Source organism: Curcuma longa, chromosome 1 (genome assembly GCF_044706935.1).
Source record: "Curcuma longa cultivar G26 ecotype Majalengka, Jawa Barat chromosome 1, ITB_CL_G26_1.1, whole genome shotgun sequence".
Lineage (NCBI taxonomy): Eukaryota > Viridiplantae > Streptophyta > Magnoliopsida > Zingiberales > Zingiberaceae > Curcuma > Curcuma longa.
The window spans coordinates 25200811-25227512 of NC_133861.1; the positions used below are offsets into that span (position 1 = coordinate 25200811).

Here is a 26702-nt window from a genome sequence, read left to right on the forward strand (position 1 = left end):
CCCACTAAGACTCAGTGTTTTAGTTTTTTAACAAAATTTTACTCTTTTTGATTCATTTGCCTTGATTTGTTGGTCGAACCTTGATCTAATTTCCCATCAAAATTCAATGCCATCATGAGGTAATCCATCAATGATGTTCTGCTCACCCTTCTCGTACCGATCAAAATCTCATTGTCTGCTGAAGACTTCTGTTTTTTTATGTTCATCGATCATTGGAATGACATGGTCTTTCTCGACCCAAGGTTTGATTTTCATTGATTTTTTTCTCTTAGATTATGAAGAAATCAGAGTGGCGCAGCGGAAGCGTGGTGGGCCCATAACCCACAGGTCCCAGGATCGAAACCTGGCTCTGATACTAACTAAGTATTATTTTAGTTTTTTAAACTAAATTTTACTCTTTTTGATTCATTTGCCTTGATTCATTAGTCAAACCTTGCGCTAATTTCCCATCAAAATCCAAGGCCTTCACGAGGTAATTCATCAATGATGTTCTGCTCACCCATCTCAAACTGATCGAAATCTTATTATCTGTCAAAGGCTTCTATTTTTGATGCTCATCGATCATTGGAGTGGCATAGTCTTTCTCAACCCAATGTTGGATTTTTACCAATTTTTTTCTCTTGGATTTTGAAGAAATTAGAGTGGCATAGCAGAAGCGTGGTGGACCTATAACCCACAATTCCCACTAAGACTTAGTGTTTTAGTTTTTTTAACTAAATTTTACTCTTTTTGATTCATTTGCCTTGATTCGTTAATCGAACCTTGATCTAATTTCCCATCGAAATCCAATGCCTTCATGAGGTAATCCATCAATGGTGTTCTGCTCACCCTTCACGTACCGATCGAAATCCCATTGTCTATTGAAGACTTCTATTTTTTTTATGTTCATCGATCATTTGAGTGACATGGTCTTTCTCGACCCAAGGTTGGATTTTCATGGACTTTTTTTCTCTTTTATTGTGAAGAAATCAGAGTGGTGCAGCAGAAGCGTGGTGGGCCCATAACCCATAAGTCTCAGGATTGAAACCTGGCTCTGATACTAACTAAGTATTATTTTAGTTTTTAAACTAAATTTTACTCTTTTTGATTAATTTGCATTGATTCATCAGTCAAACCTTGCTCTAATTTCCTGTCAAAATCCAACGCCTTCATGAGGTAATTCATCAACGATGTTCTACTCACCCTTCTCGTACTGATTGAAATTTCATTGTCTGTCGAAGGCTTCTATTTTTGATGCTCATCGATCATTGGAGTGACATATAATCTTTCTCAACCCAAGGTTGGATTTTTACTAACTTTTTTCTCTTGGATTTTGAAGAAATTAGAGTGGCGCAGCAGAAGCGTGGTGGACCTATAACCCACAATTCCCACTAAGACTCAGTGTTTTAGTTTTTTTAACTAAATTTTACTCTTTTTGATTCATTTGCCTTGATTCGTTGGTCGAACCTTGATCTAATTTCCCATCAAAATTCAATGCCTTCATGAGGTAATCCATCAATGATGTTCTGCTCACCCATCACATACCGATCAAAATTCCATTGTCTGCTGAAGACTTCTATTTTTTTATGTTTGTCTATCATTAGAGTGACATGGTCTTTCTCGACCTAAGGTTAGATTTTCATTGACTTTTTCTCTTGGATTGTGAAGAAATCAGTGCCGCAGCAGAAGTATGGTGGACCTATACCCACAGGTCTCAGGATCGAAACTTGGCTCTGTACTAACTAAGTATTTTAGTTTTTTAAATTAAATTTTACTCTTTTTGATAAGTATTTTAGTTTTTTTAACTAAATTTTTCTCTTTTGATTCATTTTCATTGATTCATCAGTTGAACCTTGATCTAATTTCCTATCAAAATCCAATGCCTTCACAAGGTAATCCATCAACGATGTTCTGCTCACCCTTCTCGTATCGATCGAAATCTCATTGTCTGTCGAAGTCTTCTATTTTTTATGCTCATCGATCATTGGAGTGGCATAGTCTTTCTCAACCCAAGGTTAGATTTTCACTGACTTTTTTCTATTAGATTTTGAAGAAATTAGAGTGGCGCAACAGAAGTGTGGTGGATCGATAACCCACAATTCTCACTAAGACTCAGTGTTTTAGTTTTTTTAAACTAAATTTTACTCTTTTTGGTTCATTTACATTGATTCATTGGTCAAACCTTGATCTAATCTCCCATCAAAATCCATTACCATCATGAGGTAATCCATCAATGATGTTCTGCTCACCTTTCTCGTACCGATTGAAATCTCATTGTCTGCTGAAGACTTCTATTTTTTTTTATGTTCTTCGATCATTGGAGTGGCACGGTCTTTCTCAACCCAAAGTTGGATTTTCATTGACATTTTTCTCTTAGATTATGATGAAATTAGAGTGACACAGTAGAAGCGTGGTGGGCCCACAACCCACAAGTCTCAGGATCGATACTTGGCTCTATTACTAACTAAGTATTTTAGTTTTTTAAACTAAATTTTACTCTTTTTGATTCATTGGCCTTGATTCATCAGTCGAGCCTTGATCTAATTTCTCGTCAAAATCCAACGCCTTCACAAGGTAATCCATCAACGATGTTCTGCTCACCCTTCTCGTACCGATCGAAATCTCATTGTCTGTAGAAGGCTTCTATTTTTTATGCTCATCGATCATTGGAGTGACATAGTCTTTCTCAACCCAAGGTTGGATTTTCACTGACTTTTTCCTCTTGGATTTTGAAGAAATTAGAGTGGTGCAGCAGAAGCGTGGTGACCTATAACCCCCAATTCCCACTAAGACTCAGTGTTTTAGTTTTTTTTAACTAAATTTTACTCTTTTTGATTCATTTGCCTTGATTCATTGGTCGAACCTTGATCTTATTTCCCATCAAAATCCAATGCCTTCATGAGGTAATCCATCAATGATGTTCTGCTCACCCTTCCCATACCGATCGAATCCCATTGTCTGCTGAGACTTCTGTGTTTTTTTATTCTTCGATCATTGGAGTGGCATGCCCTTTCTCGACCCAAGATTGGATTTTCACTGACTTTTTTTTCTTGGATTGTGAAGAAATCAGAGTGGCGCAGCAGAAACGTGGTAGACCCATAACCCACAAGTCCTAGGATTGAAACCTTCTCTGATACTAACTAAGTATTTTAGTTTTTTAAACTAAATTTTGATCTTTTTGATTCATTTTCCTTGATTCATCAGTCGAACCTTGATCTAATTTCCCATCAAAATCCAATGCCTTCACGAGGTAATCCATCAACGATGTTCTGCTCACCCTTCTCGTACCGATCGAAATCTCATTGTCTGTAGAAGGCTTCTATTTTTGATTCTCATCGATCATTGGAGTGGTATAGTCTTTCTCAACCCAAGGTTGGATTTTCACCAACTTTTTCCTCTTGGATTTTAAAGAAATTATAGTGGTGCAGTAGAAGCGTGGTGGACCTATAACATAATTCCCACTAAGACTCAGTGTTTTAGTGTTTTTTTTTAAACTAAATTTGACTCTTTTTTATTCATTTGCCTTGATTCGTTGGTCGAACCATGATCTTATTTCCCATCGAAATCCAATACCTTCATGAGGTATTCCATCAATGATGTTCTGCTCATCCTTCTCATACCGATCGAAATCCCCTGAAGACTTCTCTATTTTTTTATTCATCGATCATTGGAGTGGCATGGTTATTCTCGACCCAAGGTTGGATTTTCACTGACTTTTTTTTTCTTGGATTGTGAAGAAATCAAAGTGGCACAGCAGAAGCGTGGTGGGCCCATGACCCACAGGTCCCAGGATTGAAACCTGCTCTGATACTAACTAAGTAGTTTAGTTTTTTAAACTAAATTTTAATCTTTTTAATTCATTTGCCTTGATTCATCGGTCAAACCTTGATCTAATTTCCATTAAAATCCAATGCCTTCATGAGGTAATCCATCAACGATGTTTTGCTCACCCTTCTCGTACCGATCGAAATCTCATTATCTGTCGAAGGCTTCTATTTTTGATGCTCATTGATCATTGGAGTGGCGTAGTCTTTCTCAACCCAAGGTTGGATTTTTACTAACTTTTTTCTCTTGGATTTTGAAGAAATTAAAGTGGCACAGTAGAAGCGTGGTGGGCCTATAACCCACAATTCCCACTAAGACTCAGTATTTTAGTTTTTTAAACTAAATTTTGCTCTTTTTGATTCATTTGCCTTGATTCATCAGTCAAACCTTGGTATAATTTCCCATTGAAATCCAACGCCTTCACGAGGTAATCCATCAACGATGTTTTGCTCACCCATCTCATACCGATCAAAATCTCATTGTCTACCTAAGGCTTCTATTTTTGATGCTTATCGATCATTGGAGTGGCATAGTCTTTCTCGACCCAAGGTTAGATTTTCATCGACTTTTCCCTTTTAGATTGTGAAGATATTAGTGGCGTAGCAGAAGCGTGGTGTGTCCATAATCCACAAGTCCGGGATCGAAGTCTGGCTCTGATACTAAGTATTCTAGTTTTTTTTAACTAAATTTTGCTCTTTTTGATTCATTTGCCTTAGTTCGCCGGTAGAACCTTGATCTAATTTCCCGTCAAAATCCAACACCTTCAAGAGGTAATCCATCAACAATGTTTTGCTCACCCTTCTCATACCGATCAAAACCTATTGTCTGCTGAAGGCTTCTGTTTTTTATGCTCATCGATCGTTGGAGTGGAATGGTCTTTCTCAAACCAAGGTTCGATTTTAACTAACCTTTTTTCTCTTGGATTATGAAGAAATCAAAGTGGTGCGGCGAATGTGTGGTGGGTCCATAACTCGTAAGTCCCAAGATCAAAATTTGACTCTGATACTAATTATTTTAGTTTTTTAAACTAAATTTTACTCTTTTTGATTCATTTGTCTTGATTCGTCGGCCGAACCATAATCTAATTTCCTATTGAAATCCAATGCCTTCACGAGGTAATCCATCAACGACATTCTACTCACCCATCTCATACCGATCTAAATCCCATTGTCTACTGAAGGCTTCTGATTTTATGCTTATCGATTGTTGGAGGGGCATAGACTTTCTTGATCCAAGATTGGATTTTCATTGACTTTTTTCTCTTAAATTTGTGAAGAAATCAGAGTGGCGCAGTGGAAGCGTGGTGGGCCCATAACCCACAGGTCCCAAGATCGAAACTTGGCTCTGATATTTAGTATTTTAATTTTTTAAACTAAATTTTGCTTTTTTTGATTTATTTGCCTTTATAGCCATCAATTTAGGCCTGCCCCGGCAAGCAATTTAGGCGGGTTGGGTTGACATTTTATCAATCCATTTTAAGATGGATTCAGATGGGTTGATTAAAGTAGAAACCAATGAATTAGTAGCCCGTGACCCACGTGGATTGGCCCGCAGGTTGAGAAAGTTTATTTATTTATTTCAAATTTTAAAATTAAAGTAAAAACTCAATGAATTAGTAGGTTCGATCTGTCTAAATTATAATTCAAGTTTAACAATTTTAACTTAATCAATTTAAATTGTAATCCAAATTTAATATTTTTAATATTTTTTTATTTTTTAACAGACCCGTGGGTTAGCTCGCCTAACTCGCAATCCACTTTGGATTGGGTTGGAGATTTCCTAATCTGCCAAATTGGTGGGTCGACCTCGCCCCACCCCGCCCCACCATGGGTTGGCCCGTTTGACATCTCTTCTCACGATCGACCAAGCTCACGCTCGACCTAAGGTCACGATCTGCCAAGCTTGCAATCGACTTGACCTCATGCTCGGACAAGCTAGCGGCCAGGGAGTTCACGATTGGTCAGCCTCGCGACTAGGCTGAGGCGGCACCAGAGGTCGCGGCTAACCGACGATTGAGGTCACACTCGCCCTTGCGACCACAACACACACTACTAGAAAAAAGGCTTATGATGACACTTATTAATAAGTATCGTTATAAATATTTTATTATGACACTTATTAAAAATCCCATTGTCTGCTGCTTCTGATTTTATGCTTATCAATTGTTGGAGTGGCATAGACTTTCTCGATCCAAGATTGGATTTTCATCGACTTTTTTCTATCAAATTGTGAACAAATCAGAGTGGCGCAGCGGAAGCGTGGTGGGCCCATAACCCACAGGTCCCAAGATCGAAACTTGGCTCTGATATTTAGTTTTTTAAAATTAAATTTTGCTCTTTTTGATTTATTTGCCTTTATAGCCATCAATTTGGGCTGGACCCGCGGGGTTGGCCTGCCCCGGCAAGCAATTTAGGCGGGTTGGATTGACATTTTATCAACCCATTTTAAGATGGGTTCAGATGGATTGACCTGTCTAAGCCCGCGACCCACGTAGCTCGCGGGTTGAGAAAGTTTATTTATTTATTTCAAATTATAAAATTAAAGTAGAAACTCAATGAATTAGTAGGTTCGATCCGTCTAAAGTATAATTCAAGTTTAACAATTTCAACTTGATCAATTTAAATTGTAATCCAAGATCGAAACTTGGCTCTGATATTTAGTTTTTTAAATTAAATTTTGCTCCTTTTAATTTATTTGCCTTTATAACCATCAATTTGGGTTGGACCCGCGGGGTTGGCCTGCCCGACAAGCAATTTAGGCAGATTGGGTTGATATTTTATCAACCCATTTTAAGATGGGTTCAAATGGGTTGACCTGTCTAAGCCCGTGACCCACGTGGATTGGCCCGCGGGTTGAGAAAGTTTATTTATTTATTTCAAATTTTAAAATTAAAGTAGAAACTCAATGAATTAGTAGGTTCGATCCGTTTAAATTATAATTCAAGTTTAACAATTTCAACTTGATCAATTTAAATTGTAATCTAAATTTAATATTTTTTTATTTTTTAACAGGCCCGTGGGTTGACCCGTCTAACCCACAACCCACTTTGGATTGGGTTGGAGATTTCCTAATCTGCCAAATTGGTGGGTCGGCCTGCCCCGTCCCACCATATAATGAGTTTTTAGTGGGTTGATCCGCCCCGCCATGGGGTTAGCCTGTTTGACATCTCTACTCACGATCGACCAAGCTCATGCTCGGCCTAAGGTCACGATCTGCCAAGCTCGCAATCGACCTGACCTCATGCTCGGCCAAGCTAGCGGCCAGGGAGTTCACGATTGGTCAGCCTCGCGACTTGGCTGAGGTAGCACTAGAGGTCGCGGCTAACCAATGATTGAGGTCACGCTCGCCCTTGCGACCATAACATGCACTACTAGAAAAAAGGCTTATGATGACACTTATTAATAAATATCATTATAAATATTTTATAATGACACTTATTAAAAATTCCATTGTCTGTAGAAGGCTTCTGATTTTATGCTTATCAATTGTTTGAGTGGCATAGACTTTCTCGATCCAAGATTAGATTTTCATCGACTTTTTTCTCTTAAATTGTGAACAAATCAGAGTGGCACAGCGGAAGTGTGGTGGGTCCATAACCCACAAGTCCCAAGATTGAAACTTGGCTCTGATATTTAGTATTTTAGTTTTTTAAATTAAATTTTGCTCTTTTTGATTTATTTACCTTTATAGCCATCAATTTGGGTTGGACCCGTCGAGTTGTCCTGCCCCAGCAAGCAATTTAGGCGGTTGGATTGACATTTTATCAACGCATTTTAAGATGGATTCAGATGGGTTGATCCGTCTAAGCCCGCGACCCACGTGAATTGGCCCGCGGGTTGAGAAAGTTTATTTATTTATTTTAAAATTTAAAATTAAAGTAGAAACTCAATGAATTAATAGGTTCGATCCGTCTAAATTATAATTCAAGTTTAACAATTTCAACTTGATCAATTTAAATTGTAATCCAAATTTAATATTTTTTTATTTTTTACAGGCCTGTGGGTTGGCCCGTCTAACCCACAACCCACTTTGGATTGGGTTGGAGATTTCCTAATCTGCCAAATTGGTGGGTCGGCCTGCCCCGTCCTTACCATATGATGAGTTTTTAGTGGGTTGATCCGCCCCGCCATGGGGTTAGCCCGTTTGACATCTCTACTCACGATCGACTAAGCCCACGCTCGGCCTAAGGTCACGATCTGCCAAGCTCACAATCGACCTGACCTCATGCTCGACCAAGCTAGTGGCCAGGGAGTTCACGATTGGTCAGCCTTGCGACTAGGCTGAGGTAGCACTAGAGGTCGCGGCTAACCGATGATTGAGGTCACGCTTGCCCTTGCGACCAGAACATGCACTACTAGAAAAAAGGTTTATGATGACACTTATTAATAAATATCATTATAAATATTTTATAATGACACTTATTAAAATTTCCATTGTCTGCTGAAGGCTTATGATTTTATGCTTATCAATTGTTGGAGTGGCATAGACTTTCTCGATCCCAGATTGGATTTTCATCGACTTTTTTCTCTTAAATTGAGAACAAATTAGAGTGGTGCAGCGGAAGCGTGATGGACCCATAATACACAGGTCTTAAGATTAAAACTTGGCTCTGATATTTAGTATTTTAGTTTTTTAAATTAAATTTTGCTCTTTTTGATTTATTTACCTTTATAGCCATCAATTTGGGTTAGACCTGCCGAGTTGGCCTGCCCCGTCAAGCAATTTAGGCGGGTTGGGTTGATATTTTATCAATCCATTTTAAGATGAGTTGACCTGCCTAAGCCCGCGACCCACGTGGATTGACCCGCGGGTTGAAAAAGTTTATTTATTTATTTTAAATTTTAAAATTAAAGTAGAAACTCAATGAATTAGTAGGTTCGATCCGTCTAAATTATAATTCAAGTTTAACAATTTCAACTTGATCAATTTAAATTGTAATCCAAACTTAATATTTTTAATATTTTTTTAATTTTTTGACAGGCCCGTGAGTTGGGCCGCTTAATCCGCAACCCACTTTGGATTGGGTTGGGTTGGAGATTTCCTAATCTGGATTGGCCTGCCCCGCCCCACTATATGATAAGTTTTTAGTGGGTTGACCCGCTCCACCATGGGCTGGCCCGTTTGACATGTCTACTCACGATCGACCAAGCTCGCGCTAGGCCTAAGGTCACGATCTGCCAAGCTCATGATCGACCTGACCTCATGCTCGACCAAGCTAGTGGCTAGGGAGTTCACGATTGGTTGGCCTCGCGACCAGGCTGAGGCGGCACCAGAGGTCGCGGCTAATCGACGATTGAGGTCATGCTCGACCTTGCGACGATGACACACACTACTAGAAAAAGGCTTATGATGACACTTATTAATAAGTATCGTTATAAATATTTTATAATGACACTTAATAAAAATATTAATTTTAAAAATAAAATATGGCCCTTTATAATGACATATTTTATAAAAATCATTATAGGTATTAATTGCTTCTTTACTTTTCATTAGCCTAACTTTTTTCCTTTCCCGTATTTATTTCATAAATGCCTATGCCACATTATGGAGGAATTCTCATTTGATTAAATTATGTTTCGTACCTATATTATGTATAATTTCATCATCAATAGTAGGAGTTAAGATGTTTGATTTATATAACTTATCAATCAAGGAATAATTGTCGATTAACATTGAATTAAGAAAATATTAAAAATTATATTTCTAAATGAACCAGAATAACCATATTTGTTCAAATAAGAAAAATAGAAATTAAGTTCCATTTAAAGATGATACATAAAATGTATTATCCAAATTTAGAAAGATATTAGTTTCTAAATAAAGCATAATAACACTTATTGACTCTACTTCAACCTTCTTGTCATTTCTTGTATAGATGTATCTTTTACCATCAAGTGGTAGTCAACTCTTGAGACAATATATCCTGCATAATGATACTGATGTGAGCAGTACTATCGATATCTATTGACCAAGTGTCATTATGTATAATCACTAAGTTGACTTCTAAACTAATAAAGTTAAGAAGTTTACCCTTTTTTAGCATGTTAATTGGTATATTTAGGACAATCCTTCTTCATGTACCCTTTTCTTACAGAAGAAATAAAGAAGATTCTTTGTCTTGCTTCTTTTGCTCTTTATGCCCATAAACCTTGGAATTTGTGGTTGTTTACCTTAAGTTTTATTATTAGTCCTTTTTCTCTTGCTCAAACTCTGATAAGTGGATGTAAAATGAGCACTTCATATGTATCTCGCCTCAGTCTTTTCTTCTCTTACACACACTGAGTTATAAACTCATTTAATACCCATTGCTCCTTTTGAGTATTATAAGATATCTTAAAGGAATGAACTGTGCAGGCAAAAACATCAAGACAAAGTATACTAACATATTATCCTTCATTTCGAGTTGTAGTGCCTTTAGTCTTGTGGCAAGATTAGACATCTTCATAATATACTCATGTATATTACCATTTTCATTATACCTCATGAACACCAACTTCAAAAGAAGTGTGATTGTCTCAACATTTTCATTCTACATGAATCAGTCTGCTAATTGCTTTAGGAAAAATCTTCGCATCCTCCTCTTCAGTTATTAAGCCTTTTAAAAAGTTCGGTTGTGCTCATCTTGTAACCACTTCTTCGACCTAGCCTTCTGAGGAAATTTTGCTTGCAAATACACCATGTGTTCCCTAATAACATAATTAGGATTAAAAAAACCAATATAAAATTATGTGTGAAAGTATTACCAAGGTGGAGAAATTACTCAATATATAGTTCAGTCTCAACATCATTTGCCAATACGTAACGATGTGCTTGATGCAACTCATCGTCACTTGTGGACTCCACTATTGCACCCGATAAAGGCTTAGTAAGTTCTATTTGTCGATGACTTGATGGAATTCCAATTGTGTGTACACCACGAAGATAGTCTGAGCAAAACTCAATAGCCTCTTCAGCGATATAACATTCGGCTATACACCCTTCAGGCCGATTGCGATTCCGCACATAACCTTTCAAAACTTTCATGTATCTTTCAAATGGATACATGTACCTATACCAAACCGGTCCACACAGTTTCACCTCCCGCACAAGATGAACAGTTAAATGAATCATTATATCAAAAAATGAAGGGGGGAAATACTTTTCAAGTAAGCACAATATCGTAACTATCTCTCTTTGCATATCATCCAACTTTGAGACGTCTATCACTTTATTACATAAGACATTGAAGAAGAAACACAAGCGAGTGATAGTGTCTCTGACATGTTTGGGCAAGACACCACGGATGGCCACTGGAAGCAATTGTTGCATTAAAGTGTGGTAATCGTGTGACTTAAGGCCACCAAGTTTCAAGTCCTTCATGGACACAAGGTTTTTAACATTGGATGAGTAACATGCTGGAAGTTGTATTCCATACAAAGACGTCAAAATTTTCCTTTTCTCATCCTTGCTAAGTGTATAACAAGCTGGTGGCAAAAATGTTCTCTTCTCTCCTATTCTTGGGGCCAAATCTGTCCTCACATTCATTTCCAAAAGATCTAATCTCGCAGCTACTCCATCTTTTGTTTTTCCTGGAATGTCAAGTAACGTACCGATAAGACTTTCACATACATTCTTTTCAATGTGCATCACATCAAGAACATGTCGAACATGTAGATGTTTCCAATACTCGAGTTCAAAGAATATTGATTTTTTTTTCCAACATGATTTTACATCATCCTTAGTTGACTGAATCTTCCCACTAGTTTTCCCATTGACAATTAATTCTTTTCACTCTTTCAAATACTTCATTGCCAAGCAATGGTTTTGGTGCAGTGTTAAACTCTTGGCTCCCATTAAATGCCTTCCTTTGCTTTCGATAAGGATGAGTTGCTGGCAGAAACCTTCTATGGCCTGTATAAGACATTTTTCTACTATGCTTCAACCTTGTTGAATAGGTTTCATCACCACAAATAGGACATGCATGATATCCTTTAACAATACATCCTGACAGGTTCCCATAAGCAGGAAAATCATTGATCGTCCATAGTAAGACAGCTCTAAGCGAGAAAGTTTCTTTCCGATATGCATCATATGCTTCAACACCTATATCCCACAAGCATTTTAAGTCATCAATCAGAGGTGCTAAGTAAACATCAATATCATTTCCTGGTTGTTTAGGACCAGAAATCAACAATGTGAGCATCATAAATTTTCTCTTCATACACAACCATGGAGGAAGATTGTAAGTGATCATTAGAACTGGCCAACAACTATATGCAGAACTCATCAAACCATGTGGATTGATCCCATCAGCTGATATGGCCAATCTCAGATTTCTTTTCTCAGTTGCAAAATCTGGCCACTTATGATCAACTACTTTCCAAGATGGTGTATCAGCTGGATGACGTAAGTGTCCATCACAAACTCTTTTATCAGCATGCCACGTCAACTCCTTGGATAGCTCCTTATTCCGAAACATTCTTTTAAATCTTGGAATAGGAGGGAAGTACCACAAAACCTTTGCTGGAACTCCTTCCTTTATTGTATTTTTTTGGCCCAACTTCCACCTAGACATCCCACACGTAGGGCAATTGGTAAAATCCTCATACTCTTTCCGGTATAAGATACAATCATTAGGGCAAGCATGAATTTTCACATAATCCATCCCTAATGCACGTAAGCTTTTCTTTGCATCATAAAAAGATAAAGGCAATTCATTATCATCTGGAAGCATTTCTCCTAACAAACTTAGAAGGTCTGTGAAACTTGTACCACTCCAACTATATTTGGCCTTCAAGTTGAATAATTTCACAACTGCGGATAACATTGTAAATTTAGTGCAGCCATGATATAACGGTTTCTCGGCAGCTTCAAGTAGTTTAGTGAATTGCGTTGAATCCTCAGAATAACCATCATATGCAGCATGTACCATATCTATCGGCTCCTCACCAACATATTTTTGTTCATCTAGCCCTACTTGATCACTATCATTATTTGACTTCTCTGTCGTAGATCTTTCTCCATGCCAGATCCAAGTATGGTATGTCAGATCTATACCATTACAAAACATATGTGCCCTGATAGTGTCTACATTTTTCTTCTTTAGATTACCACATTTTGCACATGGACAGGGTATTGCGTCCAGATCATTTGCATTTTCCATTGCAAATTGCAAGAAAGATTCAACTCCTAACTCATATTCATGTGATAGCCTATCCTTTGACATCCATTCTTTGTCCATTCTTTTTACCACTAATCAACTGACACTGACCAAACACCTTCAAAATAAAAAAAAATGATATAATATAATTGATATTGATTTTTCTGCAAAATATTTGAAATCATACTGTAATGGTGTAAAAATATGTAATGGTGTAACCCTAATCATTTAGGTGGTAGATAAAACTTAAGGAATCAATGCTTATTCTAACCCTAATCGAAGAAAAAATATGTAATGGTGTAACCTGACAAGAAATTTAAAATGCTTATTCTAACCCTAATCGAAGAAAAAATTGAAGCCGTAGAACTTTGGAAGCCGTACTTGGAACACGAGGAGGAACGCACTGGAGGAGCACGGGCCTGGAGGAGCACGGGAGCAGCACGAGGAGGTCACCGTACGCACTGGAGGAGCACGGGCCTGGAGGAGCACCGCCCTAGAGGGGAGCACGGGCCTGGAGGAGCACCGGATGCGGCTTCCGTTCTATCTTCGTCTTCGCCTCTTCACAGCGGCGCGAAGAGGAGCTAGAGGTGCGAAAGGGGCGGGAGAAGCGGAGAGGCACGAAAGGGGGGGGGCGGGAGAAGAGTAGCTACTAGCTAGAGGTGCGAGAGGGGGCGGGAGAGGCACGAAAATGCGGCGCGGGGGAGAAGACGAGCTAGAGGTGCGAGAGCGGGAGAGGGACGAAAATGGTGCGGGAGAGAAGAGGGAGGCGTACGAAGGAAATCGCGGACTCGCCCGATAAAAAACCCTGGATATAAACCATCAACGACAACACTAAACGACAATACTTTTAAAAGCGTTGTCTTTGGCAAAAAACCCGCTAAAAGACAACGTTTTCGACAACGCTTTTGTAAAGTGTTGTGGTTGACCCAAAATAAACGCTAATAGACAACGCTTTCTGTACAAACGTTGTCTTTTGATTTCAAAAGACAACGCTTTTGACTAAAAACGTTGTAAATTGAAATACCACAACGCTTTTGCTAAAAAACGTTGTCTTTGGGGCGTTGTCTATTAACATTTAGTAGTAGTGCTAGTCGCAACTAGGATTTTTTATCCTTCGGTCCACCCGACCTACTAGGACTTCTCACCTGATATCTAATCCTCTTGATTCAGACACGGGAGCACCCACTTCTTTTGTTTAAGGTTCAAACCACATGGTTAGATCTGGATCATGGCTCACCCGACAGTTAGTCCGGTGAAGAGCGATCTCGCTCTGATACCACTTGTTATAACCGATGGAATCAAAAAATCTCCACAATGACATGATATTGTCCACTCTGGGCCTAAGCCCTCATGACTTTGTTCTTGGGCTCTCCCCAAAAGGTCTCATATCAATGGAGATACTTTCCATCCTTTAACCTTATGATCTTTTCCATGTACTTTAGATGTGAGACTATGTTTGCACCCTTGCAACCCAACATTCTATACATATGTCAATGAAGATCTCAGTGCAGCTTAACTGTGAGTTTTCTTTGACTTGCAGTATTCAAGTAACCTTGGTCATGGAGGCTTATACTTTGACATCTTAAGCAAATATCTCCGAGGAGGTGTGGACCCGGGATGATTGGGTATAAATCGAAGTGCTCGAAGGTGCTTGAATATCCCACAGAAGATTCACCACTCCTTTGAAAAAGAGACGTATACCCTGCGATCGTTTGTTAGGAGTGTTACTAAAAGTCTTTGACCAAAGCATTATATGTCAAGTGTACGAAACTTTTGGACATATGTACAAGTAACTTGAATCCACATGACAAGAAAGCTAGCTTGGGCTAAGAGTGACATAGTACCATGTCCTGAACCAAGCGGGTATAAGATGATGAAAGGAATGAGACACGTCTCATTGTAGTTGTGATGAGTTAGGATTTTATGCATTTTAATCGATTCATTTTTGGATTTTTACATGAAAATAAATTGTACAATGAATTGATTCGATCATATTTGTGCTATATCGTATAATTTGAGGTTGGATTATAATTTTCATGATTTTATTGGTAAATTTTGTATTAATTGAGTTTAATTGATTGTAAGGTTCAAATTGGACCAAGATCTAGTTCAACCGCGATCGAATCGAGCCATGTTTGTCCAAATTGATCAAGCCACATTTAGGACATGACCTAACTTAAGCCCGATCAAGATCCATCATTTTTTTACAAACCCTAGGCTTCCCTAAAATCCCAGATCAAGCTCCTCCACTGGATCAGAAATGGACGACTGTGATTCAAGATCAGCGGCTGGGATAAAAGGAATTCAGAAATGCGATGAAAAGTGGCTGCACCACTATTCATCGTTCCCGATCGCGATTCCCTCTGAGAAGGAGCGTAATTCCTGGCCAAGTCCCATCCACCCAATTTGATTCCTTCGTGATGCTAGATCCTTGAGGAAGCTAGAACCGCTCAGTTGGACGGAAATCGATGACTGACAGCAAACGACGGTGAGGGTCTCTCTACCACTGGGATCCTCTATTTTGCTGCAATTTCGATGAGTCATGGCATCTTCAGCCTTCACAATTGGAAGAGGGGTTCTATGAAAGTTGCGGAGCAAGCTCAAGGTGTCAGCAACTTCATTGGCACGAGGAGAGGAGCATCATTCCAGTTTACAACATCGAATTCGACTCGAACACAGGGCTCTATTAAATAGAGGAGGGTTTCTTCGATTTATCAGAATCTTGGTTCCGAGCAGGAGAGACAATTGATTATGTTCAGCTTCTAAACGGATATTCGGTGCCAACATTGGTTATCCGGCAGCTTGTTTGACACCAAGCTGAGGGGACACGAAGAAGAGGAAGCCGTGGATGCGATTTCCTGCATTTCTGAGTTCATTCCTGAAGTTTCAGTTTTTGTTTAGATTTCTTTGAAGCTTTAGTTTGACTTAAATATGATAGACCCTATGATTATAGGGTTAAGTCTAATCCGAGTTAGATTCAAATGAATCCAACTATTAGATTGAATCTAATTCAAATTAGATTTATTAGATTAGAATCAACCACTAAAAAGAATTAATGCCCATTAATAGAGATTAATGGAACATTAATGAAAAGGAGAGTAAAAGGCAAAAAAAAAAACCTTTTGTATTGATTGGACGAGTACAAAAGTTATTTTTGATGCATTTTCACGGATGATTTTTTTTTTCAAGTCTCCTCTTCTTCTCCTCTTGGCAAAATCATCCAAGTTGCTAGTATAACGAAGGTGGTTCTTCTCTGAAAGTTGAATTTGTCCGACGAACGAAGGACATATTCATATGGATATCGAAGAGGTGCGACCATTTTGATCGTGCTAAGATCTGCTGAATCAAAATTGTCACTGAGATTGTTATGTTCACGCAACAAAAGTGATAACTAATAACAAACATGTATACTGTATTCATATGGATCTCTAGATCAATTTTTTTACTATATTTATTTTTGATTTTTCACATAAAATCTCTACCATCCTTGCTACTCTAACATTCTAAAAGGTGACTTGAAAGAAGCAGGATCTAAAAGAAGTTAATTTACTAAAGCTCAACCTAAAAGAAATTGATCTATTGAAGAAAATCAACTCGACTTGTATCTAAGTGATCAAAATTACTTAATCATGGTTACTTTGCTGAGTCATCTTGATCTCAAACTGAATTATTGGACATTAAAAGAAAACTATAAAATTGCACATGAGATAACTAATTTGATAGGTAAAGATATTTATATCTGTCTAAAAAAATATATAATATTCATTTTGAACACTGAATGCCATGTCTAAAATAGATATTCAAGATTCTATATGTGTATTTGGATTTTTTTTATAAGTAATTTTCACATTCATTCTTTTCTAAAAAATAAAATAAAATTGATTGAAATAATTTGAGTTGACTAACTGATTGACTGATTCATTATTTGAATTAAAAAAATTAAATTATTTGAGTAGATCTTATCCACCACCTGAGTTTATTGATAATTTTAAATCAACTGAATTCGTTTCGAGCCCACTCTAAGTATTTTGAATTAATTGAAATTACAATCAATCGAAAGATATATACACAATCTGAGTTGACTGATGAATTTTGAATCTAATTTTAAATTGACTAAAGATGTACTGAGTCAATTGGAGATATATAAGAGTTAACGGACAAATCTTCTTTTTATAAGTCCATTAAATTAAATAGAATAATTAGTTGAAGCAGTTCCAAAATCATTTGGAAGATTATACTTATAAAAGATGAAAAAAATCATGTATAATTATTTTTTCAATAGCAGCATAAACAATAAAACTAAACATATAATAGTTTGAAGGTACGTAAACTAATTATCACCACTTTATTATTTATTTATTGCCTTGGTTTCTTGCATCTTCCTAATATTAATTATTCCTGTCGGATATTGTGGACAGTCAAACCATTAGTCAACACACTGCCAATTCACACTCTGCTGCTCCCACCGACAAAGGAACATGAGGAGGAACTGAACGAATGGATTAACGAGATGTCAAGAATTTCTGACAGACTACTCCGATGTTCAAATCAGTATGGGAGGAAGGAGAAAAGAAGTGTATAACTTGCTGAAGGTGAGGAGAGCCCCCTTTTCATACTTACGGGAGGGTTTATATACTTACAAGAAGGAATATCCACGTTAGTCTGGACAGACCTCTGTTGGGCTTGAGGGGACAAGTTCTTCTGATCGCTGCCATGTAGCTCCGACATGCGACATCTGGGGGACAAAGTTTGCTAACATTATAACCACCCTGTGGCTTGGCAGTGCTGATTATTTTTATCTTTTGATTGTAGGTGCAGACATGAGAGACTCCAAAGAACTAGGCCTGATAACCACGTAACCGTCATGATCCTTTAGCAAGACTTGTACGCTTGAGAGATTTTGGTAGGTTCTGGGTCGGGGTGGCCGAGAGACCAAGAGGCCGAGATGGTCGAGGTTGGGGTGGCCAAGGGGCTAAGAGACCGAGATGGTTGATGTCGGGGTGGCCGAAAGGCCGAGATAGTTGAGGTTAGGATGACTGAGGGACCGAGATAGTCGAGGTCGGGATGGCCGAGAGGGAGAGCGAGTGACCGAGATGGTCGAGATTGAGATGGCTGAGAGAGAGACCGAGTGACTGAGATAATTGAGGTCGGGATGACCAAGAGAGACCGAGTGACTAAGATGGTCGAGGTGATCCATCTAAAATTGACTGTTGACTTTCTGACCTGACACATCGGTCCGCTTCTTGACTTTCACTAGCTTCTTGACTTTCGTTGCTACATAGGACCATTCAAGATCCGCCACATCATTAATAATGTGTAGATTATCTTTAGTTACTTTCTACAAAAATATAATAGATTATCTTCGCCGAGGGCCTAATGTCCAAAGGAGATGTTTATCGAACTTCAATGTGTAGATAAGTATAGGAGAAATGTCTGTCTGATGTGGAACTTTAATATGTTGCACGTGTGTCATTATTATCTGCTCCTTTGTTTACGGATCTGATCCGAAGATTAATGTTAAATCAACAACAATTGCGCATCGTTCTTTCAATACAATGGATCGATCCCCTTACATTCGTGTTCAGAAAGATCCGAAATAAGATCCAGATTAAAAAATTTTAAAATTAAAATCAAATTAAATTAAATAATTTTTATTTAAAAAATTAAAATTTTAAAATAATCAGATTAGCCAGTGCTAGGAGCCGTCCGATCAAGAGAAGAATTAATTTCAGTCGTTCGTTCATGAACGACTGAGATTAAAAGGAACGAATCTCATTGCTGAACTGGATGGAGCACACGTCGTTTGAACACGTTTTATTTATGGATTAACGCGATCAATGTGCGATGACGATTGCCTTCCGACTCACCGAACACCAAGAACGACCCAAACCGCATCTTCCGTGGCCGTGGCGCTTCAACTGTCTGACCGTCCCCGGATAACGACTACCCACGTGGCATCTCCTCACCAGCCTGATCGCATCCACCCTGTCCTTGTCAATTAATGAAATCACTTTAATTAGCAACTACAACAGTTTCCAGTTTTGACTTTTCTCCAGCGCATTCCGTGATCCCGCATCCACGCATTTCACGTGGTTCGCAATCAAAATTAGAATTTCGAGTTTTGTGTGTAACGCGGCGGCTTGACGAGGGAAGAGCCGGAGGTGGAATTTTAAAATTATTATTAATTAATTAAATACGAAAATTGTAATGTTCATCTTCAGCCTATAAATACGAACCCTAATCTCAATGGAAGACCAAGCGAGAAGCGATTCGTTATAATTAAGCAATAAATAGGCGACGCGAGCAGAGCAGGTTAGGATCGTAATGGCGCCCTCCTCCGATTCCGATCTCTCCAAACTCCTTCCACGCGTCCTCATCGTCTCCCGCCGTTGCGTTCGCAAAAACAAGTTCGTCGATTTCGTCGGTGAGTATTCTGCTTTCCAGATCTCATTTTGTTCGCCCAGAGTCGATGAGAAGATTGAGATGGATCGATCTTGAAACAGGGGAGTACCATTTGGATTTGATCGTGGGATACGGCGCGGTGCCGGTGATCGTGCCGCGGGTTGCGGGCGTGCACACGCTCCTGGAGAGCTTCGAGCCGATCCACGGCGTGCTGCTGTGTGAGGGCGAGGACATCGACCCGTCCCACTACGCGGCTGACGCCTCCGGGGGATTATCTGCAGAGGAACTCGACGAGATCCGCAGCCTGCACGCCAGCGATGCGACCGTCGACCGCGAGAAGGACTCCATCGAACTCCGTCTCGCCAAGCTCTGCCTCGAGCGCAATATCCCCTTTCTCGGCATCTGCCGCGGTTCGCAGGTCCTCAATGTGGCTTGCGGCGGATCCCTGTACCAGGACGTGGAGAAGGAGCTCCAGAGGAAGAGCGGCGTCGGGACCGTCGTCGAGCACATCAACTACGGCGACTACGACGGACACCGGCACGAGGTGAAAGTGGCGGAAGGGACGCCACTGCACGAGTGGTTTAGGGAATCGCTGAGCCCGGAGGAGATGACGATCGCGGTGAACAGCTACCACCACCAGGGGGTGAAGCGGCTGGCGGAGCGGTTCGTGCCGATGGCGTTTGCGGCGGACGGATTGGCGGAGGGTTTCTATGACCCCGATGCGTACAATCCGGACGAGGGCAAATTCATCATGGGCTTGCAGTTTCACCCGGAGCGGATGCGTCGGCCCGGATCCGAAGAGTTCGATTACCCTGGTTGCCCTAAAGCTTATCAGGTACGTACATCAATTATATTTGTTAATTATATCTGTTTACATCGATTGCAACTTCCCTTTTCCTGGTTTATATCTCATATAGTTTTCATGATTAACAATTTCTAGGAAAATGCTACTATCAACATGTGACGTAGGCAGACAAACAAGATGAAATAGTTAATATTAGTCGTGATAAAGAGAATTTTATTATTGGTCATCATATATGCATCACTTCACCCACACTCTGCAATGACCTTTTTCAATCATAAGGCAGTAGAATACCATAGCAAATAAGAAACCATTGTACTACTTGTTTATATTATTCCCTATAAATCAGTTGGGGCAAACTAAATAATATCGCAAATTCAATACAGTAATCAAATATTCATCTTTTTCAGTAAAAAATAGAATCCATCATACTAGCGGTCCCACACGATCGATCTCATGATCATTTATAAAGAAGTAAATTTAAGAAATGTCAATTCGGAGGAGAACATTAATCAAATATTCGCTCAGCTTTAGGTTATAGATGTGATTGCTCCTAGTGGTATCACTAAGAAAATATGCGTTCACCTAATCCCCGCAATCTAAGTCATTTAGTAGATAGTTGGCACTAATTATATAGAACTGTAGAATAACGTATGACATGACCGATATAGAATCAACCATTGGTAGGTGGGTGACTTTATATATAGCACGTTGAAACTAGATAATCAAACAAAAAGGTTTTCGATTTTTTTTTAATTTCAATAAACAAGCAGTTAAATCCTCCATTAAATTATGAATCTTAACTGTGATATATTACAAGGGAGTTTCCCTCCAATGAGAAACAGATCTAAGAATGTTGATCATTTAGATGGGCCTCCACGAGTATTTCTTTGATTTACTTAGTAATTAATGGGAAATTTCTATGGGACCAGATCGTTAGAATTAATCAGATTGTAAGAACTGAATACTTAAATTACTAAAAATAATCAATACTAATGAATAATACATAATATTTTCACGCTAGATACATTATTTAATATTTTAATTAGTTAATCAATAAAATAAGCATTTGTATTAATCAAATCATGATATTGTGTTAAACTAGCCTCTTGCTCTATAGAAAAAAAATTTCAGAAAATTTTCCCGAGTATCTCCCAATGAATCCCTAACTAATCTTGCGCTACAAAATAAAGGCAATATTCAATTGAAATCTATAATAAATAGTTAGTTAAGAGGGATACATTCTGAATGTACCAAGAAACATCTTCACTTCCCCTCTAAAACTAAACATGATATGCTTCAATATATATCACATACATCTTCTTTTCTTTCTCTAATTATCAACTGCACCAATTCCTTTTCCTTCTTCTTCTTCCAATGTTCTATGCAGGTTTCTTGCCCTCCATGCTAGAAAATTTTCTCCAAGTTCAACAGCTCCCACTTCACTTCCTTTCTGTTCACTGTCCTGTTTTGCAAGCCTCTTTTTCTTCTCTTTCCATTCTTCACACTCTCTTTTTTCTTGCTCTCTCTCTCTCCACCGCCGAACTCTCTCTTCTCTTCCCCTTTAGGCCTATACTCATCTTCTGACCTCGCACTCCGTGCGCTGATGACTGGCCTCCTATAAAGGGGCCGAATGTCTTTTTTTTTTATTTTCATTTGGGTTACACTAATGGTCTGCCCTGCTGGGTCTCACTGTTGCATCAGACGCACTTTCTACAAATGAATTATTATATATACATATATATTATTATTGAATGCTTGTAGGATGAATCTTTTCAAATTATTTTAAGTTTATTTATTGCTGTGTTTGGAATATAGTATTTTATCATGGGGCTCTAAACAGGTGGACGTATCGATTGTGTTGGTATCATTTTATGAGGAATTGGACAAGCTATACGTCTACAGTTTGAATGTTTTAGTGTACTGTTTTGTTGTGGTGCTAGAATTAACTTAACAACGGCTGGTTAGCAATGCTGTAAGAAAGGCATGAAATAGAAATGAAAGTATTTCGTGTTTATAGGTAGGAAATTTGATCCTGAAATTTCTATGAAAAGCCGTTGAATTGCAACGAACTGTATCCATTTAAAATGATATTTCTTTATATAGGAATTTGTCAAGGCAGTGGTCGCATATCAAACGAAGGTCAATAGCTGTGCAAATCTGAACCATGCCCCAAAGATTAATCAAGAACTGGAAAAGAAAAGGAAGATCATAATGAGGAGTTTCTCGCTTGCGAAGAACTTGTATGCTGCTGGGCACGATATGCCACCTTCCAAAGAGCAAGATCTTGAAGCTGGAGCTGATTTCCTTGAGGTACTTATCCAACAAGATGCTAAGATAATAGGAATACTGACTTAATCCTCTTGATAACACATTTGCTTGTTGCTATAAGATGAGATAAATATCTTCACTCATAAAAGAGCATGTGAAGCATGCACACGGTATAGTTTATACTCTTAATACCTAGTCTCACTAGTCCTTTTGCTTGATCATGATATATGAAGTTTATATCTCTCTTGTATCTTTCTATCCCATTGCTTTTTGCACAACCAGTTTTCTATCATATGAGAATGGCTTAACCCTTTCTTCAAGACTGTAAATCAATAAACAAGTTCGATGCTCATTTATGTTCATTCAATAATTAAATAAATAAATTGGAATACTGATGAGTTTGAATTAAATTTCATATTAATTTGTATAAAGTTTGATTATGATTTTTTTTTGCTTACATTCCTCTTGGCTTACTATGAGAATGAGAAGTTTTTTTTTTTTTTTTTTTTGCATCAGTCAAACATGGCGTTGAGTTCGCAGCAAGAGGTAAGGTTGAAACAAATGGGGGCAACTGTGAGGAACTCCTCATCCTATGCGCAAAAGATGAAGATGACCAAGGAGAGAGGAGCGATGGCCAGGAAGGTAATGCAAAACATGTCAGTAGAGCAATTGGCTGAGTTTCTCTCCTTTTATGATATGATGGGACAAATATGTTCTGAGTTGTTGGAGAAGAAGTTGAATGCCACTCCATAGAAAATCTCATGTTTTTTATAAAGTCTGTCACATTGTAACTTGAACTTCAATGTTCTTGCAAATCTTTGTTAGATGTCATTATGTATCCGTCCCCCTCTTCCTGGAAAAAGGGTTAGTAGCAACTGAAGCGTAGTGAATCAGTTAAGAAACCAAGGCTTTCAATATTTGGCAAAACAACTCTAACCGTAATTTGTAGCTTTACTGTCCCTTCAGAATCATTACCAAATTTAAAAACCAGTAAACATTCCTGCATTCTTCTTTATATGTAAGAGGACAGCTTTTGAGGTTTACACTGATTCCGACATGGTAGACAACTTGGATGAGCCAAGTCTATAATTGATGTCTTGGCAGCGGTTCAAAATGTAGAAAAAAATTCTAATTTTTTTAAATAGTTAAATCATATATTATATTTTTAAAATTATTAATTCATCCACCCGTTTTCTAAAATACCTTTTTCCTTGATTTTTTGTCATTTTTTTATAATCTAAATGTCTAAACTTCATTCGATTAATTCGTCTATCGGACAACCTTTCCCCCTTAATTTGTCTATCGGATAAATTTAGAGCACAATTTATTCACACTAGGTCAACCTCCAGAATATTCGTCTGTATTGAAATTCAAATTCTACTCCTCTTATTTGTTCCCCTAAGTGGTTTACTACTGTATCATACTCGGAGACAATTATTTGCCTTCCTTTGCTATCTATCTAGTTGTTCAAATATGTCTGACATGATATATTAAAATTACATATATATTTGATGACTATTTTGGTTGTAATTTTATGATAGTCCTTGTTGTCTAATCGAGTAATCGTTAATTAAAGATATTGACATCACCCTTCTTTGGGAGTTTGGATTGGTAGAACCTCTACTTCTTTTTACCTTAGTGACTTCTATGTCTGCATGTCAACATGCGTCAATGGGCACCGACGTGGTTGGCGTGATCCCCTCGGCGTTCAAGTCAACATTAGGGTAAGAAGAAGGAAAAATTGAAATGTTGATGCAGTCTGACCCGAGTCAGACCTGAGTCTGTTTTGTTGTTTGACAAGTAATGACGGATTAAATACAAAAGATTTAAGTTTAGTTTTACCCGGACTAGTTGGGTTAGGCGAGTCAAGTTTAAGCTTACCCGGGAAGAAGTCTATCTTAGTCGGGAGACATAAAGCCGGGAGAAGTGAAGACGAAGCCGGGAGAATGCAGTAATGTCTGGAGAAGAGTCTCTTGGCCGGAAGCAACAAACTTGCCCGGGAACTTGACCGGGAGAGATAAGTTTTGCCCGGGAGAAGTAAGATCTTGCCCGGCAAAGAGATTAACTTCGTCGAGAGACGTTTGGCCGGGAGAAGCAAAGCCGAGAGAAGCATATCCGGGAGTTGTTTACCTGACTTGGAATTGCCCGGGAGGATGGTCCATACACAGGTGGTTGCCCGGGACATAGACTATCTTGGTAGGGGTCAGTGAGGCCGAGTAAAAGATAACAGTGGCCGGGAGAAAGGGACAATGGCCGGGAGAAAACCAATGACCGGGAGGAAACAACTGATAGCTGGGAGAACAGAGGAGGAAAACAGAAAGAGCATAGGGAGAGTACAGCGCTGGAAGAACCAGGCTGCTGATCGACCATGTGGTCGATCAGCTAAGCCTGATCGACCATGTGGTCGATCAGCTTGCCCTGATCGACCAGCTGGTCGACCAGCATGCCTGATCGACCAGCTGGTCGATCAGCCATAGACCCTGATCGACCAGCTGGTCGACCAGATAGGGTGATCGACCAGCTGGTCTCTCAGCCAGTTAGGTTTCTGAGTGAATTCTGGAGGTCTGATCACCAGGGAATGTTACTTGACTGAGAACTTGGTATTCTGAGTGAATTCTGGAGGTCTGAGAAGTCGGTCTTGATAGCCGGGAGCTTGGTGCTCGTAGGCGAGATGGAGAGAGCTTTGGTAGCTCGTCTCCGAGTTGGTCCAGAAGGAGCCTTGGTGGCTCAGGACCGAGATAGCCGGGAACTTGGTGTTCGTGGGCGAATGGAGAGAGCTTTTGTAGCTCGTCTCCGGGATGGTCCAGGAGGAGCCTTGGTGGCTCAGGACCGGATTGGCCGAGCTTGGTGCGAATGGCCGGGAAGGAGGAGAGCTTTGGTAGCTTGGCTCGATGGACCGTGAGCTTTGGTGGCTCGATCTCAGGGAGCCTTGGTGGAGATTGGTCCGGGAGAGCTTTGGTAGCTTGACCGTGAGCTTTGGTGCTCGATCTCAGGGATGGAACCTGATTGGTCCGGGAGAGCTTTGGTAGCTCGGCTCGGGACCGTGAGCTTTGGTAGCTCGATCTCAGGGAGCCTTGGTGGCTCAGAACCTGATTGGTCCGGGAGAGCTTTGGTAGCTCGGCTCGGGACCGTGAGCTTTGGTAGCTCGATCTCAGGGAGCCTTGGTGGCTCAGAACCTGATTGGTCCGGGAGAGCTTTGGTAGCTCGGCTCGGGACCGTGAGCTTTGGTAGCTCGATCTCAGGAGGAGCCTTGGTGGCTGGAACCGGATTCTTCAAGAGGAGGGCCTTGGTGGCTCGGTCTCTTGATTCCAGGAGGAGGGCCTTGGTGGCCCGGTCTCCTGCTTAGTCCGAGAAAGTTTTGGTAGCTTTGCTCGTGACCTGGACTTTAATGTTTTATCCATCCTTATACTGTCCTTGTGCTGGAATGTTTTTAATGCTGCTTTTGAGTGTGCAGATATACAGGACAGGTTATGGAGGGAAATTCAAATGTATGGTGAGAGTTCCAAGGCGGGCTTTTGAGCTGTCTCTTCTGCAGGGAGAGTTCTGTGACAACGGACGGCAGCTGGTGTCAGAACAGTGCAGGGATCCGTTGGGCACAAGAACCAAGCAGAGGCTATAAGAGAAGCGAGAAGCAGCGCTGAGGAGGGGGACTCACGCATTTACTGTTGATCATCCTTGAGAGCTCACAAGCGACATTGCCAATCTTACGAGAGCTTGATCGTGAATCAAAGAAGAGGAAATAAGAGCAACGTCCTGTGTTTGGAGGAACCGGCTTGCAAGCTGTTCTTGTTGGCTCTGTCTAGAGCAACGTCCTGTGTTTGGAGGAACAGGCTGAGCAGCAAGCGGTTCTTGTTGTCTCTGTTGTCCAATCTTTGATTCATTGTATTCTCCTTGTCTTGTGCTTATCTTTGTATCTTTGAGACATTCTGTGGAGAGGTTCCTCCACCGAGAAGGAGAAGATTATAGCCGGTATTTTTCGGGGTCTGATCTACCGATAGATCGAGGGATCGTCCACCTTACGGACACGCCGAGGAGTAGGAGCATCATCTCCGAACCTCGTTAAATACCTGTGTCAAGTGTGCTGATCAGTCTTCGTGTTCTCTGATTGTTCATTCCGCTGTGCCAACGAAGACTAAGGAAGAAAAGCGAAAAGTGTGGACGGCTATTCACACCCCCCCTCTCTAGCCGGTGTCCAAGAGATCCAACAAGTGGTATCAGAGCAAGGCTGCTCTGTCATCCGGATTAACACCCAACGAGCAACATCAAATGGCTATGAAGGAG

At 39.7% G+C, this 26702-nt stretch overlaps 1 protein-coding gene, 2 non-coding genes and 1 pseudogene across 3 annotated transcripts; 3 read left to right on the forward strand and 1 right to left on the reverse strand.

Annotated features, from left to right (window-relative positions):
- Nucleotides 1-283: 283 nt before the first annotated feature.
- On the forward strand, nucleotides 284-355 carry TRNAM-CAU (transfer RNA methionine (anticodon CAU)). The gene has a single exon. It is a non-coding gene; the product is annotated as a tRNA-Met (tRNA).
- A 4727-nt stretch (nucleotides 356-5082) lies between these two features.
- Nucleotides 5083-5154, forward strand: TRNAM-CAU (transfer RNA methionine (anticodon CAU)). Its single transcript has one exon. It is a non-coding gene; the product is annotated as a tRNA-Met (tRNA).
- A 5409-nt stretch (nucleotides 5155-10563) lies between these two features.
- Nucleotides 10564-13027, reverse strand: LOC141826803 (uncharacterized; annotated as a pseudogene).
- Nucleotides 13028-19220: 6193 nt separating this feature from the next.
- On the forward strand, nucleotides 19221-23245 carry LOC141837470 (putative glutamine amidotransferase GAT1_2.1). Its single transcript, XM_074724865.1, has 4 exons — nucleotides 19221-19370; nucleotides 19450-20183; nucleotides 22257-22463; nucleotides 22938-23245. Exons 1-4 carry the CDS (start codon nucleotides 19271-19273, stop codon nucleotides 23172-23174), a joined length of 1278 nt encoding a protein of 425 aa, XP_074580966.1. The 5' UTR covers nucleotides 19221-19270; the 3' UTR covers nucleotides 23175-23245.
- Nucleotides 23246-26702: the final 3457 nt, after the last annotated feature.